General features: G+C 34.2%; 1 protein-coding gene across 1 annotated transcript; it reads left to right on the top strand.

Moving 5' to 3' along the window:
- Positions 1–879: 879 nt before the first annotated feature.
- Positions 880–16,129, top strand: LOC123563627 (mucin-2-like). Its single transcript, XM_045356529.2, has 5 exons — positions 880–1,004; positions 1,331–1,453; positions 11,591–11,710; positions 12,959–13,450; positions 14,159–16,129. Exons 1-5 carry the CDS (start codon positions 938–940, stop codon positions 14,659–14,661), a joined length of 1,305 nt encoding a protein of 434 aa, XP_045212464.1. The 5' UTR covers positions 880–937; the 3' UTR covers positions 14,662–16,129.
- Positions 16,130–16,405: the final 276 nt, after the last annotated feature.

Below are 16,405 nucleotides of genomic sequence, written 5' to 3'. Positions count from 1 at the left end.
CGCGCCATTTTCCTATTTAGTGTCTGTATGTCTATACTAAATATTATTTTCTTTTAAATTTGCTTTACACTAAACGTTTTTTATTTTCTACTCATATGGATAGGAGATTTAAAGAAATTATTATTACACTTATTGTAAACACGTTCATTCTTGATAAGGAATGGTTCTGTCATATTTTCCAGGTCATACCTTTCTACATTTATTTAGTTAACTTTTCACCCCGACCAAAAGACGAGGACATGTCTCCATCTGTACGTCAATGTGTTTGCCGGAGCACAATTCTGAGATTGTATTATCTTTTTACACAGTGGTTAGAAATATCGAGAAGAAATTATGTGTACAAAAGCTATAGCTCTACACTACTTAGTTTTTCATTACCGGCCCCACCCTCCTTTACCTTTATTGAATTCGTTTATAACACATTTGAAAAAAAATGTAAGACCATATCATATTGAGCAAAACATGCGGTGTACAAGAACATATATATATGTCGTTTATATGAAATAAGTTTAACCAGACTATGTGGCAATAGTTAACTAGTGACAAATGTACTTGAAGGGAGGTAAATGATACAAATTGAACCACATTTAGGACAGCAGAGGTTATCCCAAACAATATGGAGATTGATGCGCCTTGTATGAATACATGTCATTGCATTTAATGTAATATATTTTTCTCTAGGGGTCCCACTAGACGAGCATTTCTCAAACACTTAAAACATTTACCTGAGTAGATAGGAGAATTTAATCAAAAGTGAACTGCAATGAGGTAAGATGTATACTTTCGTCATGTTCTTATTTATCATTTCACAGCAGCAATTAAATAATAAATATGTTTTTCATGTCCTTTATGGCCACAATAAATATCTTTACCTTCTTATCGTGGTCTTGTTTAATTTGACAAGACTTGTTATTCTCAACACATCACAACACAAGACATGTGTAAACTAGGTTTTATATTTTTGTTATTGGGATTATTAACCAGGTTTTCGCTTGGAGCTAAAGGTAGCTGTTTTATTTTCACATTGTCGATGTGTTTTGCTTGTGAAACGCAGATGTCACTTAAATAATGAATGTAAATGCGTTATCAAACTCTATATCGTCTTTATAATTTCTTTAAAAAATTTAAGTTGTGACCAAAGTCTGCCTCTCCTTAGTTTGCTGTATTGCCAGAATCATATTCGTTTATAAAGATTTACAGTACAGTTTACTATTATTTTTATCACTTCTAGATAAATATAAATAGCATATGACATGAACAAATTTCTAAAATTCATTCATTAAAAGACACAAGGGATCAGTTTTGATTATACCATTGTACACATTTTAAGGCTCGTCGAACTGTGGTACCAATCAATGGCAGTGCTCAGATGGAAGTTGTATATTTCTGGTTGCCCGGTGTGACAACTTTCCTGATTGTACTGACAAATCAGATGAACAAGGGTGTGTATCTGGTAAGTCTAATATTTTATGTTTATAATTTAGTAAAAAAGCTCTTTTGACCGATCAGTCATGGTTGAATTATTCGTTCCTGACCATTGTTTTTCCCCCCTTTATTTAGAAAGGTTTTGTTCTTTCACGTCGAGGAGCAACACAACTGACTTATGAAAGTCTTGATTTATAGGTATGTGCCCATTTTTGTCTGCAGACAGCAAGTGTCTGGCCAAAATTCGTCACTTTATCAAAAAGAACGAAAGAAGAGAACGAAACACATGGACTTATTTTGACACATCCGCGTTAAAACATAGCAATATTTATTATTTAACAATGAATATTTACTGTGAAGTGCTAATGGAATGCGTTAAATGGCCTTTTCTGTGTACTTTACCTTGCTTCTCGGATATGTAAGTTTTAAATGCAAACCATTTGTCATGGCTTCCTAAATTGAACATTCAATTTACCGTTAATTCCAAAACTGGCTTAAGTATAGAAAAAATAAGTGTCTCCATTAAAACAATTTTGAATGAAAAAATCATATTTATTATTGTTACGATTTCCAGTAGATAACAAAATTCTCTAAACTCAAATTAATGCCAGATATGTTAAGATATGGAAGAACACTAAAATTTCATTATTTTAAATGAGGGTCATACGCTGTTTCATCGAATTACACGCTAGTGTATCATTGAAGGTTCCAATGTGCACCGCCGTATGAACACATCTGCGGATGCCTCTAATATTTTTTTTGTATTTATAGCATGTGTAAATGTTGAGTTGTGCTCAACCCGGGGCTGTAGCATGCATTTCCACTACCGTCCATGAACATTTTCATTTTTGTCGTGTTGAGCGATCTGTGGGGTTTATACTTTTTCTATTTCTTGAATGGAAGAAATTCGTATTTGTAGTAATTAAGGTTTAACCTGAATAACTACATTCCTGTAAAATGTTTTAGAGAAATCTTCTGCACACTGTTTATTTAATTCTTCTGCAGCAATGTTTAGCATCTGATTCTGTCGAAGAACTGTATGCATCAATGGTACATTGACTGTCCTTTTAATTGGCATGGGAATATGTGAACGAGCTGTAGAACATAACTATATTTAAAAAAAGTACAATAATTTGTCCCTTTTTGAAAATATACATACAACGGAGTGATACTGACCTTGATAAAAGTCATCTTAATATATACAAGAATATTAAAACATCAATACAATGTCAGATGAATGTTGCAAAAGAATGATACTTCTTATGAGACTTTTTAATCAATGAAATGTTTTGTAGATCAATTCTTGAATGTTAGCTAATTTTATCATCCAATTTGATAGTATGTCTTTATGAGACAAAGCACATTTACAGAATGTAATACCAGGAACTAGTGAACTTAACCGTGGTAAACTCGCTTTTATAAAAGCAGTAGAGAAAACGCCAAATACGAGCCAACACGACACAAATGAAAATGTTGCAGGTAGTTGCGATGCATGCTTACGTACATGCCCTGTTACACCTCAAAATGGTAGCAACGCATTTTGGTAGTCACTACAAAATTCGGCCGAGTTTTGGTAGTGACAAAATGCGTTGCAAGGGTATATATGATGTGTTAAGGATCATGGAATGGAACGTATTTTGGTAGTTTTTCTACATCAGTGACTGTGCTCATTTTTACATTACGCACAAAAGAGAGAGATAAAAGGAGGGAATGTCTCCTATAAAAATGGTGGGGGAGAGGATTCGGAGTTCCCCTCCCGAGATATGGTTTTCGTGAAAAAACAACCAAAATGTAGATTCCTGAGCGTGTGAAAGGGGCCTCCAACACCGCTTCGCTTCTTATGCAATAACATTGTATTGTTTTGTTGTTTTAATGTACTATAGTGTCGTCAGAGGGATAGTCCACCGAGATTTTTTAAAGCACGAAAATGTTGAATTCTGTAAAACGAAGTATAAATGTGAGGATGGCACGTGGGTCCTCAACCTAGATATTTTTTAAAACATCCCTCATAAATATAAATGGTGAATTCTGTGCGTGTTTTAAGGGTCTTAGATAAATATTTCCAACAAAACAGAGTCCACCACATATATCTTTGAAACACAACGTAAAAGAATGGTAAAATGTGGACGTGTGCTTACTCGAATAATTTTCCAAAAACTACATTATTCGTCGTTAGATTTAGATTTTTATTTTGGTGGTATTTGCGAGTGGTATTTTGGTGTCCTCCCCGGACAACGCATGGAAATGGTGGGTTATGTGTGTTTAGATCCGTAACAAATATATCATTTACTCGAACAAAGCTACCTCCGCAGTAAGGTATACAATATATCTTATTTTTTATCTACATATATTTTCAAGGTCAAAAGGTCAAGGTCAGATGAGCGACTAAGTTCCATCTCCATCATGACTTCCTTTGAAATGATAGTGGCCATTCGTCACAAAATATTCTTCTTGTAAATCATGAAATTATCATTAATACCGTTTTGCGTTGGATGTGTACATATCCAACGCATTTGTTACTAATTTTGTAAACTACCAAATTGCGTTGAGGGTAACGCATTTTGGTAGTGACTACCAAAACTCGGCCGAATTTTGGTAGTGACTACCAAAATGCGTTGCTACCATTTTGAGATGCAACAATGCCCTCTTGTCGCGGGTTGAGCAGTACCTGACATTTATACATGATACAAGTACCAAAATACAATTTAGAGATATCCACAGATGTGTTCATACAACCTTCAATGATATACTAGAGTGCAATTCAATGAAAAGCGGCGTATAGTCCGCAGTTAAAGTAATGGACTAGCTGTAAACAGGAAAACAATGGGTGGAAATAAACTAGAATTTAGATCCGAGATTATAAAGCCAGAATGTCACAAAACTGGCAAATCAAAATAAAAAGCTGGCACTATATCCACAAGGTGATGAAACAATTTCCAAAACTATGAAAGCGGGAGAATTGGACACCGAAGCCGAAATGTACAAGCTGAAAAACTTAAAACTGACACAACATAAATGCCGTGCTGAATGGTTTAAAAAGATCGAAAATTAGATTTCGTTGGCAAATTTCTTATGCTACTGCTTTGAAGAGATTCTCAAATGACAATCAGAAAAAACTAGGTCAGACATTAAGACACTCTTTACACGAAACAATACTTCTATAACATCCCTACCCTTCACAGGGTCTAAACTTGGTTTGTATCCTATGGTTCCAACGGCACGCCCGTTTAGCTCAGTAGGTAAAGCGTTGGTCTACGGATCGCGGGGTCGCGAGTTCGATCGGGGCGTATGTTCTCCGTGACTATTTGATAAACGACATTGTGTCTGAAATCATTAGTCCCCCACCTCTGATTCATGTGGGAAAGTTGGCAGTTACTTGCGAAGAACAGGTTTGTACTGGTACAGAATTCAGGAACACTGGTTAGGTTTACTGCCCGCCGTTATATGACTGAAATACTGTTGAAAAACGGTGTTAAACCCAAATCAAACAAACAAATCCAACGGCACTATATTTCTTTATTTATCACAACAGCAGTCATTAGATGTCACATGGCGACCGTAAAATGTTGTCCCGTACTTGGGCTCGGTGTTGTTATATTTTCTAGTTCTAGTGACTGCGACTCTTTACCGGACAAACAAATCTTCTTTGTTTATTGTGAATTTCTCCTTTTGTAGCAAACCTGATGAAATAATACCAGAAATTTCAGACGGTCAGACACATTTTGTGAATTTTGCCTTTGAGACTATGGAGTTCATACAATGTATTTGCATGATGCAGTTATGCTTAAGCGTTTGAAAGAGGGTGTTGGGGATGTTGCATTCCCATTTTATTACTTCAGTCAAGCCGAGTATCAGCTGTTATTAAATTTAATTTAGTCCTGTGCTCCCAAAAGATCTTCCTGCATTTTTATTAAATATCATATGCGGCCGAAAGTTATCAGAGCTTTTATACTTTGTGGTCTTTAGATTATTGAATCTACTTTACATATCGGTATGATAGCTTTCCACTTAAGCCGGTGCTATGAGACGTGCGAGGTGTTGCATGTTTCATTACCTGTCATAAACATACTCTTTCAGAGTCCGATATTATTTTACTTTGTTGCTTCCTCTAAATGGGTATTTTGGAAAAAATAAAGGCAATATAAAAAAGGCATCATGCAAAATGTTTGTAACGTTTTGAGAAAACAATCAAAATGGACAAATATTTTTCACATGGATTGTCCAATAAAAGTACATGTTTTATCACAGAATAAAACTTTTAAGATATCTTCAAAATTCAAGAACTAGCTATAGCCACACATAGAGGTATACTCTACATTTGGTTCGTGAAAGTAAAAATGAAATTTCTAACATATGATCATATTACTATATGCATCATAGACTCAAACAAGAAATATCTTTAAAAATGATGGTCGGCGAATTGTAATAAGGAAAGAAGTTTATGAATTTTTCATCTAACATTCATCTTTCATCTAACAGTTTTCAAATTGCAAAACTAAACACCGCACTTTAACAATTTAAATGGTTCTCTTTTAATTTTTCGCAAAGGTTTCGTAGGGTTGCAATTTTGTTTCGTTTATCCTTAGACAAATAATTACAGCAGTAGTTTGATGAAGATTCATGAAACGGTTCATGAGAAGAGGTCATTTAACGTGTTTATATTTTTAGCTAAATTGGTCCCTATCCCCATTTGTAACAAAAAAGCAGGAGACCTTACGATATTGTTACACATCGAGTTTGATAAAAATCCATTACATTTTAGTGGTTAATGCGAAGAAAGGCATATCTACTTTTAGCTATAGTGGTCCCTAATAGGGCACAAGTTCCTATATAAATAAATTTGGAAGAGGACTTTATAATGATGCTCCAGACCAATTATGACAAAGATCCACCAAGCTGTTCATGAGACGCTGTATAAAGGCATTTCTAGTTTTAGCTCTAGCAGCCCCTAAAAGGGGTCAAATGTCCCAGCTGAACAAAGTTGGCTGCGGGCCTAATAAAGATGCTACAAATCAAGTTTGATTAGAATACATGAGAAAAAATCAATTAAAGGATTTTTTTATTCATTATTTTTATTTATTTCTAAAATAAGCCAACTGATCCCACTTTAACAAATGCATATTCGCTATTCATGAGTCTTTGGACAATGACGTCACACCTATAAAATGTGAAGGTCAAGCAAAACATACAATTGTAATTATTTCAGTATTTCTGTTTCATAAGCAAAGTTTGACCGTAGTCATGTCACATAGATAAATTGTATGCAGTGTACCTTCATTTCAGTGTAATGAGATTCAGTCATTATATAGCATATATATAATGAAACAGATTTCAACTGAGTTCAATATTTGCATACCATACTACAGAAAAATATTCATATATAATAAATCAGTTAAATAATTTATAACAAATATATCAAAGCAAACAAGTATTCATTTTAATATGCAATCTGAATAAGTCACAAAAGCAAGAAACCTTTTCATATACAGACGACAATTGTAACAAGGAAAATCTTTTAAAAAGCACTTCTCTACATAAAAGACTCTTATCACACCCTTATTCATGTGATACGCAGACCGTATTCAGCTTTTTCTTTAATTTGATATATGTTGGTATTTGAACAGGTTTTTATCATATTTATTAAACTTGCTTATCATTTTGAGATATATCAATATTCTTGCTAAATATACTGAGCCAAAGTTAGCTTTAAAACTGTGAACAGCGTCGTTTAGGATAAACGCTTTGTCTACATTTCACTCAGCGTAGCACAATCAACAGAGTGAAAGAAATTGACACTCTCGTCCAATCAGGCAGAGTGTTGCATAAATCTTCCATTTTGATAAATTATCTATAATGCGTTATCAAGTAGTTTGATTTGCAAACTGAATTCACGTGGCATAGGTAACGAAACCGAATTTAGACGGCGTCGCCGAAAAAATCCTTCCTTCACATTTTGTCATTTTGTTCGTATGCAGTAGCAAGAAAAAATTCTGTTCGTCCAACCCAGAAATTTATTGTGCAGTGGTATCAAATAAGGAAATGTATACATATGATAAGCAAGGAAAGTGTGTGTTGAAAAATGTTGAATATTAGAGTAATCTAAAGTTCAGAGCCCATATATTACGTTTTTTCTGGTCAGTAACAATACAAAACTTAATATAATTGTCTTGCAAAGTCGCGACATATTCTGTTCTCGTACACGTCGGAACGGTTTTCATAATTCCATTAGAACGATTTTGAGGTACACTTGTATATCCTTTTTTTTTATAAATTTGATATGACAAAAATATACGGGACCTGGTGACACAAATTTCTTTTTGAGTTTGTCAAAACTGTTGAGGAATGTTAAATAATTTTGTTGTGTCACGAAACAAACCTATTATCATGACATGTTCATACAATATAAACTGAATAATGATAATTCATACTCAGCAAGTATTATAACTGTCATTGTCCTAATATGTTCATAGTTTCACCATTAAAAATCTAGGTCTTACATACCCCGCGTACTATGGGGGTGTAAACTTCGAAAAATTAAACATAATGCTAATTTTAATCAAATATTTGTAAAATGTGTAAATAAGTTTATCCAAAGAGGATACAATTAAGCACAATGCATGTTTGGTGGTTGACCTCTACATTTATTCACTACCCTTTCCTATTTGTTGATGCAATGGCTAATAAAGTGTAAGAACTCCTTGATGATTTTCTCCTAAATCCTACAAAGAAAAAACGTTCGGAATGAGTAGAATTTTGTCTTGCAGCTCGCTCGGTCGTGCCCTTTAAAGTTGGATCTTCGGTGCTCTGAGTTGAGTACATTGTTGTAATTATACCTTAGATTAACCCTATTTATCTGTCTGGTATTCTGTAAAAATGATAGAGCTTTTCACAACGGGAATAATTTGTTTACACTGTCTAGGGTACGTGCGAGGTTGGCATTGCCTTAAAGCGCGTTTAAATCCCGAGTTTCCTTTATTCCTTTATATATGTTTGTGACCGTTCCAAGGCAGTGCCCCTATTTTCAACTTGTTTTTTTTTTGTCTGTTTCGTGTTTTAAGTTATGTATATTGTCTTGTTTTTTGTTGTTGTTTCTTTCCTCTTCCCCACCCCCATCGCCCTATTGCATTTTCGCCCCTCTTCTTTTACTTTTAGTGAGGTTTGATGCCCACCATATTTTTGGCCACCGGCCGTCCCTAGGCAATATTGTTTACTGTGTTCGTGCATGCGTGCGTGCGTTTATGTGCGCGCTGCCAAGGTTTGCGGTGATGGGAGACTGCAGTTTTGGTGCGTGGATTTCCCTCTTGAATATTGATCCTTGCTTTTTTCCACTTTTCCAAACACCCCCACACTTTTATCTACCACTCAATCATTTTATAGTCAGCATCTAAATAAATTGTACCTATTGGATTTTTTAATCAACCAGTCTGCTACATTTTTCCGTTGCAGTTTCTTTTTGTTGCGGGCCTACTTTGCGATGCGTTGTTCTATGGCTGTTTGGGGCGCTCTTTGCTTTTGGTTAGTAACGGTTCCAATCAGGTACTGACAAAACTGCCAAGGTCTGCCAAGTGTTTGTAATTCAGAGAGATCGCATACGGTGTTTAACTTGGCTAGTATATAACACCATCGCCAAGTTCTGCTATATTGGCATATTGTATCTAGCATACAGGCTGGTCATGAAGTCAGCATTAAACTCGGTTATATTGACATATAGTAACTATTTAGCTCTATGACAATATCATGCGGTTGAAATTTATCCCTTTAGGAAATGAAACTAACGTTTGACAGGAGATGGCTAATTAGTGTTTTATTCGAGTCAAATATTATATGTTTACTACCTAATGACATAAAAAGTCCACAAATAAATATAAGAAAATATTAACTCTTCATGCATACCAAGTATCGGCTTGGGGACATCTTTATTATAGGGTACTAGATTTATATCCGAATGCTATTTATATCCGGACGTAAAATGATGATGTCTTGGTCGTGACAATATATATAAACGGTTTAGTTTTTATTTTGCAACCCCATATCATATTAAAAATACATATGAGCCGCGCCATGAGAAAACCAACATAGTGGGTTTGCGACCAGCATGGATCCAGACCAGCCTGCGCATCCGCGCAGTCTGGTCAGGCTCCATGATGTTCGCTTTTATAATCTATTGGAATTGGAGAAACTGTTAGCGAACAGCATGGATCCTGACCAGACTGCGCGGATGCACAGGCTGGTCTGGATCCGTGCTGGTCGCAAACCCACTATGTTGGTTTTCTCATGGCGCGGCTCATATGCTATGTATAAAAGTTTCACTATTATATGATAAAATATCAAACCAAATACATTTGTTTCCGAAATATGACAGGATAAAGAAGTATATTTTGTAGTTTTGTTTTGTCATGATTTCCTGCCTTAAAACGAAGTTACAAAAAAAGAATCATATTATAACATTTCTCGAGGCTGTTGAAATTTTTATATGTTAATTGAAACATAGTGTTATGAATTAATGTATGAGACATTGTAGTGTTATAAGTCTTACGAAAGATATTGCCAAAATATCTATGGGTTATTAAACTTTTCAATTAGTGAATGATAACTAAACATAATATGTCCTCAACAACCCTTTTGCAGAGAATATACTAGTAAATGAAATCACACTTCATTCACAGAACGATTTTAAAGTCAAACATTGATTATGTGTAGCTTGTACAGCTACCAAAATACTCTGCATAAATAACTCAAAAAGTCTTGGAAGGAAATGCTCCATAATAGGTTTTTTAATAACAGTTTCATGTAGTCGAAGATATTTACAAACGATACAGACATAACTTTATCTGTATGAATGTATAACATCAACAATTATATAGAAAAAGAATAAGTTAACATGTTTTTCTACAGAAAAACATAAGGTAAATTTTAAACGTGTACTTGGCAATAAAGCTGACGAGAAAAAGCCAATTTCTAGATCTACCTCCAAAAGAGGCGTAATACAACATTTAGATCCGATGTCGTGTTGGATCAAGTATTTATCTTTACTGTATATGAAAACATAAACTATTTGACACCTGTTATTCTGTTAAGGATCTTTCTCCTCACTTTTTGTCCTCTTCGCTAGTGACAGGGAAGCGACCTACAAGGTTTTAACTGCTAAAATCTTTAATTTTGATTGTTATGTATTCAATTTTAACTCCGCTGACCGTTTTAAGGCAGTACCCCCACTGTGTTCCTTGTTAGTTTGATCTTGTGGTCGGATTGTTTTACTTGTCTTTTATGTAAATGTAAGTCATTTACACATTCATACAAACGCTGTTGTTGCTTTATTGTTGGGGAGGCTGCCGTCTTGAATGTGACTATTACTTTTCCTGTTGGATCTGTTTGTCCTTGTTTCCCAACATTCTAAATGTCCAACTAAAGAATGTTTGCTTAAAGACCCATCACAGAATAACTGTATTCCATTGTGTTAACATGGTGGTAAGTATACAGGATTTGCAAAACACAACTGTGTACTTTGTATTACAGGTGACTTTTATTAGGATACGACTTGGGTGATTGTAGCTGTATGTACAATAATTGATTTATTTAGCTAAGTTTAGTACACATTATGTTTCTTCCATGTAAGACACTAATTTAGCTGTACCTTTTAAACTTAAAATATACTGAAATATTATTTGACTATATTAAAAAAAACATATAAAAAATAACAAATGTGTTTGTGAAAATAAGATAACTACAGTACTTTAAATATCCCACCTACCAATTTTTCCGTAATACAACTGTATTATCAGATCAGTTTTCCGAAAGTTCATGTGATGGGAAGTATGTCTCTTGAAACAGATACGTGTATGTCCCTCTGAATCATAGACATTGAAATAACATCAATTCTCTACATTTCTACAGTCATTTAACACGGCATTTACAAATATACCTAGAAAATAACAATAAGATATGTTCTAGAATTATGTTTATTCATCAAGATGCAAATAACAGCGACCAGCGCACTTCGTAACACCATTACCGTCAACTATATGCCCTCAAAATTCTTCCCTCCATGCTCAGTACTCCTTCGTATTCTTGTTACAGGACAGAAACGAACTTTGACACATAATTTGTTCATGTTTGCCGACGACAACTTAAACCATTAAGACCTACTGTATTTTTTTTACTTCAGTTGTATGTAATGAGGGACAACGACCATGTACGTCAGGAGAATGCATAGACGCAAACAGATTCTGTGATGGTGTGATACACTGTAAAGATGCTGGTGATGAACTAGCTGCTGATTGCCGAGGTATTACAAAAACGATTGATTGATTTTCATTAATAACATTGAAATTTATTTACACAATAGTTTAGTATACCAATATTTGTATTATATACTAACTTTTGATAATATTCCCACATCATATTAATCCAAGCCAGAAAGTTTTTATGATATTCTATTGTACTAACTGTTGTACATGAATGCCCTATATCAAATCATGACGAAAACATTCTGATTTTGCACATCCGCTATTTGTTCAAAATTTATATTTGTTTCTTAATTGTTTTACTCAGGAAAAGAACGAATGAAAATCTTTCTGAAATGATTATAAAAGGTTCCCAAATTTTTCATATGTATACATTCAAATTACATAGCATTGGTAAAATATATCAATATAATTACACCTTTATTAATCCTGCATGGCATGTATTATAACACCTGTTCTTAAATTTGACAATTTTATACAAGCAAAATTGTAGTATTTTCACTTTCATATACGCAGTGATGCATCATTTTATTATCAAACTATTACAAGTTACTTTTTACCATTAGATAAGCTGACAAAAACATCTGAGCAGTTTAACAAGAGTAAATCATATACATACACGAATATATCGTAATTGTCTTTGCTGTGACTGAGTCTCTCTATTGTGTAAGTGCAAGGGAAGTAATCTAATAAATATATATATGCTTACAAATACTTGCCTGAGGCAAGAGTTGTCATTCTGTGCAAGCATAGCTATATAATAAATAACGAAACTTCAGTTATTGATATAAATAAAACTATAGCTATGATAAATATCAAAAATTCAGTTATTGATATGAACAATACTGTTATTAAACTCACATTTGTAAAGTCAATTTGGATATTCGAAGAACATAGGAATCAATTTCTATACCTTATCTAATGTGTTTCAATTAAAAAAATAGGTTCTATCTGTTGATTATATCCTATGTTCATCTCTGTTTTATATTTGTCAGACCTTAGGTATTAAATATTGTATCGTTGATGTGTGATTTAGTTATTTTATTTTATATGTATCGTTTCAATGAGTTCACAGTTATATTTGTTGCAAATAAAACATACCATAAAACAATAATTGTTTTGATTCATCCTGTACTGCCAGCTTTCTGTATTTTGGAGAAAAAAATAATTAATTGCTTATGTTTTGTGTCACTACCCCATTGGACATTCTTTGCAAATTATTTTACAATTAGTTAGCAAATAAATATCCTGTATTTTTTACAAAGTCAACTATTTAGCACTTCTTTCAGGTATTATACGGACAACAACACCGATGTACAATGCCAAAAATTACACAGCAATAACTGAACCTAACTCAACGGTTTCCTCAAAGACAACGGTATTTTCTCTGGACCCCTTGCCGAATCAACAGACATCTTTGACAGCTCTTCCATCTACAACAACATATCCAGTAACGAGACCAAACTGGAGAAAATTATTCACAATGAAACCAGCAGACAAACCAACTACGCTGCCTGCACCTCCTTCACCAACTACACTGCCAGCACCTCACCCACCTTTAATTTTTGTACCAATCGAGACACACAGAAAGACCGAACTTCCAAAATGGCCGACTTGGCCTCAACAAATTACACGAAAGTTCGGGCATATGACTCCCGCAAGAACATCAATGGAGACTACTACAATGAGGTCTACAACACCATACTGGTATAACTGGTATAACACCACGTATCAGCCAACCACGTCACGAACACCGTGTGTAGAGGTGGAAGACCGTTTTGGTAAATATTGTCATATAGGTTCCATTACGAATGGACACTTTTCCTAATCCTTGTAGTAAAAGCTTATATCGGTATTTATTTTCAATTCTTACATACCATTTGTAGCTAGTCGATATTTCTAATAACGGTAGTGTTAGCACTATCTTCGTAAATACAATTAACATAACGTAAATATCTACACACCATTTGTAGCAAGTCGATATTTCTGCGAACTGTGTCGTTAGCACTATATTCGTTCATACAATTAACATAACGTCTGCTTTAATATTTGTTAAATGTAACATTGTACGTTTACGTATTGTTGGATAATTCTTATAGAGTTGTAATGGTTAACTTTGGGTAATTTCTGGTATATGTTGTCAAGATAAGTTTCGCCTTTAGACCCAAAAACGTTGAAATTTAATACAGTTGGCTTTGAACAGACTCAGTCAAACCGAGTCTGCTATTATTCTTCTTGGTTGCATTCCTTTTACAGATTGTTTTACCCCATACCCTTATTTTTATATGTTTAATTTTGTCATTGTATCAAATTTTTAACGTGTTTATTGCAACATGGTTCTGGATTTTACTGTCAGTATTTTGATTGTATTTCTTTATATGTTCGAATATTTATACATTCAAGGGATTGAACAAGCATTAAGAAAAGTAGTTTTTTCTTGACGTTGCCTACAAGAAAAGTCTAATAAAAATTATGTCTCGTCTTTCCAGAATTTTGCCGGCGTCGTTACCGTGGTTACTTCCGCCACCCTAATGACTGTAAACAATACATAGTGTGTGAATGGGGATTTATGCATATATGTACATGTCCTAATGACACACACTGGGATCTGCGTATAATCGCATGTGTCTGGGAATATACATCACCATGCATAACAGGACAATATGACAAACCAATAATACCTGACCAAACAACAAGGGTGGTCACTTCATCTTCTGCAATTACTCCTTCAAAATCCTCTATCGCAACAACCACAAGCCATTCTGCAACAACAACAATAACACCTAGTCATACGACAACAACAGAGTTTGTGCCGCCACCAATACGACTTCGAGCTTTGCCCGCAACACCTGCTTGGTTGAAAGAGCTAACGGAAAAGACATTCTTGAAGCCTCATGAACCACCACCTCCGCGCTATCAGTCATTGCTGACACGATTTTTCAAGGCTATACCACAGGACGGGGTTACTCAGAGCATCAGGTTGAATAAATAGAACTCCTTTTGCGTTTGTTCAAATTTAAAATACCTTGTGGGCTCTGATGTTATTGTTCTAAAATATACTGTATAATAGTAATTGCTTTGACCAAAACTTTCGTTTACCGTATTTCAAAGACATATCATAAAGATAAACTAATAAACTGATAAATTAATCAATGTTTCAGTAAATGGACAAGACATAAAATGTCAATACAAACTTAAAAAAACATGGCACAATTGTGTACTTCAAGTCAAATGACTAACAATTAATTGCGGAAAGCCCAAACAATTATTTACAGCAGCCTCAAAATGGTTCATAGCCGATGCTGGATGGGAGGGGGCGTAAGGGATGTTGCACTTTCCATTACTTCTCATGAACAGACTCTGGTGTTTTTCTGCTTGGTTGTATTCTATCCTTCCAAAGAATCTTTTTACAGATTTTTATACTCGCCTAAACGCACAAAAAATCAATCCCTATGAAATCGGTTTTTTCTGGATCGTGTGTGACTAATAATGCACATTTTATTCATTAAAAGTTTAACTTTTCAACTACATGCACATTTATAATGTTGCCTGCACATTTTATGATCATATGCATCTATAAAACGCGCGTTTCGTTTCAGTTTAAGTATATACTAGGATTTCAAAATATTACCGTGAAGTCACTCTAAAAGCTGAATTATATTGTTTACATGTTTAAAGTACAGAAATGAAAAAAACTAAAGGGCATTTTAGAAGGGAAAAGGTAAAAAGCAAAAGCAAAACAAAAGATGAAAAAGGAGTGTTTCCGGAAAAGTAGCCAGCGATTGTATCTTTTTTAGCAAGGAATATTACAGATGTGTCATTCCTTTATTTAAGTGTTTTCCAAAGATAAGAGAATAAAGCTGTACTTAACAAGTGTATAAAAATAAAAGCAACCCTATATGAACTTGCTGTTGATAAAATAACATTTGGGGTTTTCTGCAAAAACTGCCGTTTTGTACATTCATATTTTTATTGTAGATGTTTTTACAAAAATATATTAACTGATGATGACAAAAGCAACAAATGTCTTCAATATGTGTGAAACCATGTTGTTCGTAGGATGCCTTGTCTTATGTTGATATATAGTTACATTTCAAATAACACACATTTATTGCTTTAGTCTTGTACTAGCCATGTCGTCTGTTCTTTTTTATGAGAGTAAAAAGTGTCCATAAAAGCCACCAGAGTAAAAATAACCCCACGCTCTTTGATCAGTGATATGTTTATTTTCAGATACCTTTCATTGTGGTATGGTATACTTTATTATGATAAAGTGCTTTGTTAGCATAGTTTGAACCTACTTATTTTTTACTGTCTTTTCAAGCTAACCACTTAACACAATAAAGAAATAAAGAAAAAGAAAATAATACATTGCTGAATTAAAACTTTTTAACTGCACTGTAACTGTCTAATTTTCCAATACAAGAAATGTATATGTACATGTATAATACTATTTTAAAGGGCAGCAACATCACAATGTTTAGCGAGAGACAAATCCGTTAAGTATAGAGGAACAACTATTTAATTGTTGAATGCGTATCACCATCGAGCATAAGACGCTGAAACACACATCTGTTGAACTTGTAATCTTGACATATCAACGACCTTTAGACTGAATTGTATGCCTATTATTATTTAGAGTTGTAAACTGTTGTATTACGTTTTATTCCACAGTAGTCAGTCGAAACGTCTGAAGAACGTGTTTCCTACAGTTCTTACCAAAGCATAAAACTTCC

The sequence above is a fragment of the Mercenaria mercenaria genome, chromosome 2 (genome assembly GCF_021730395.1).
Source record: "Mercenaria mercenaria strain notata chromosome 2, MADL_Memer_1, whole genome shotgun sequence".
In the NCBI taxonomy this organism is placed as follows: domain Eukaryota; kingdom Metazoa; phylum Mollusca; class Bivalvia; order Venerida; family Veneridae; genus Mercenaria; species Mercenaria mercenaria.
Note: the sequence above shows the minus strand (reverse complement) of the source record. Positions and strands in the feature narration are given on the sequence as shown.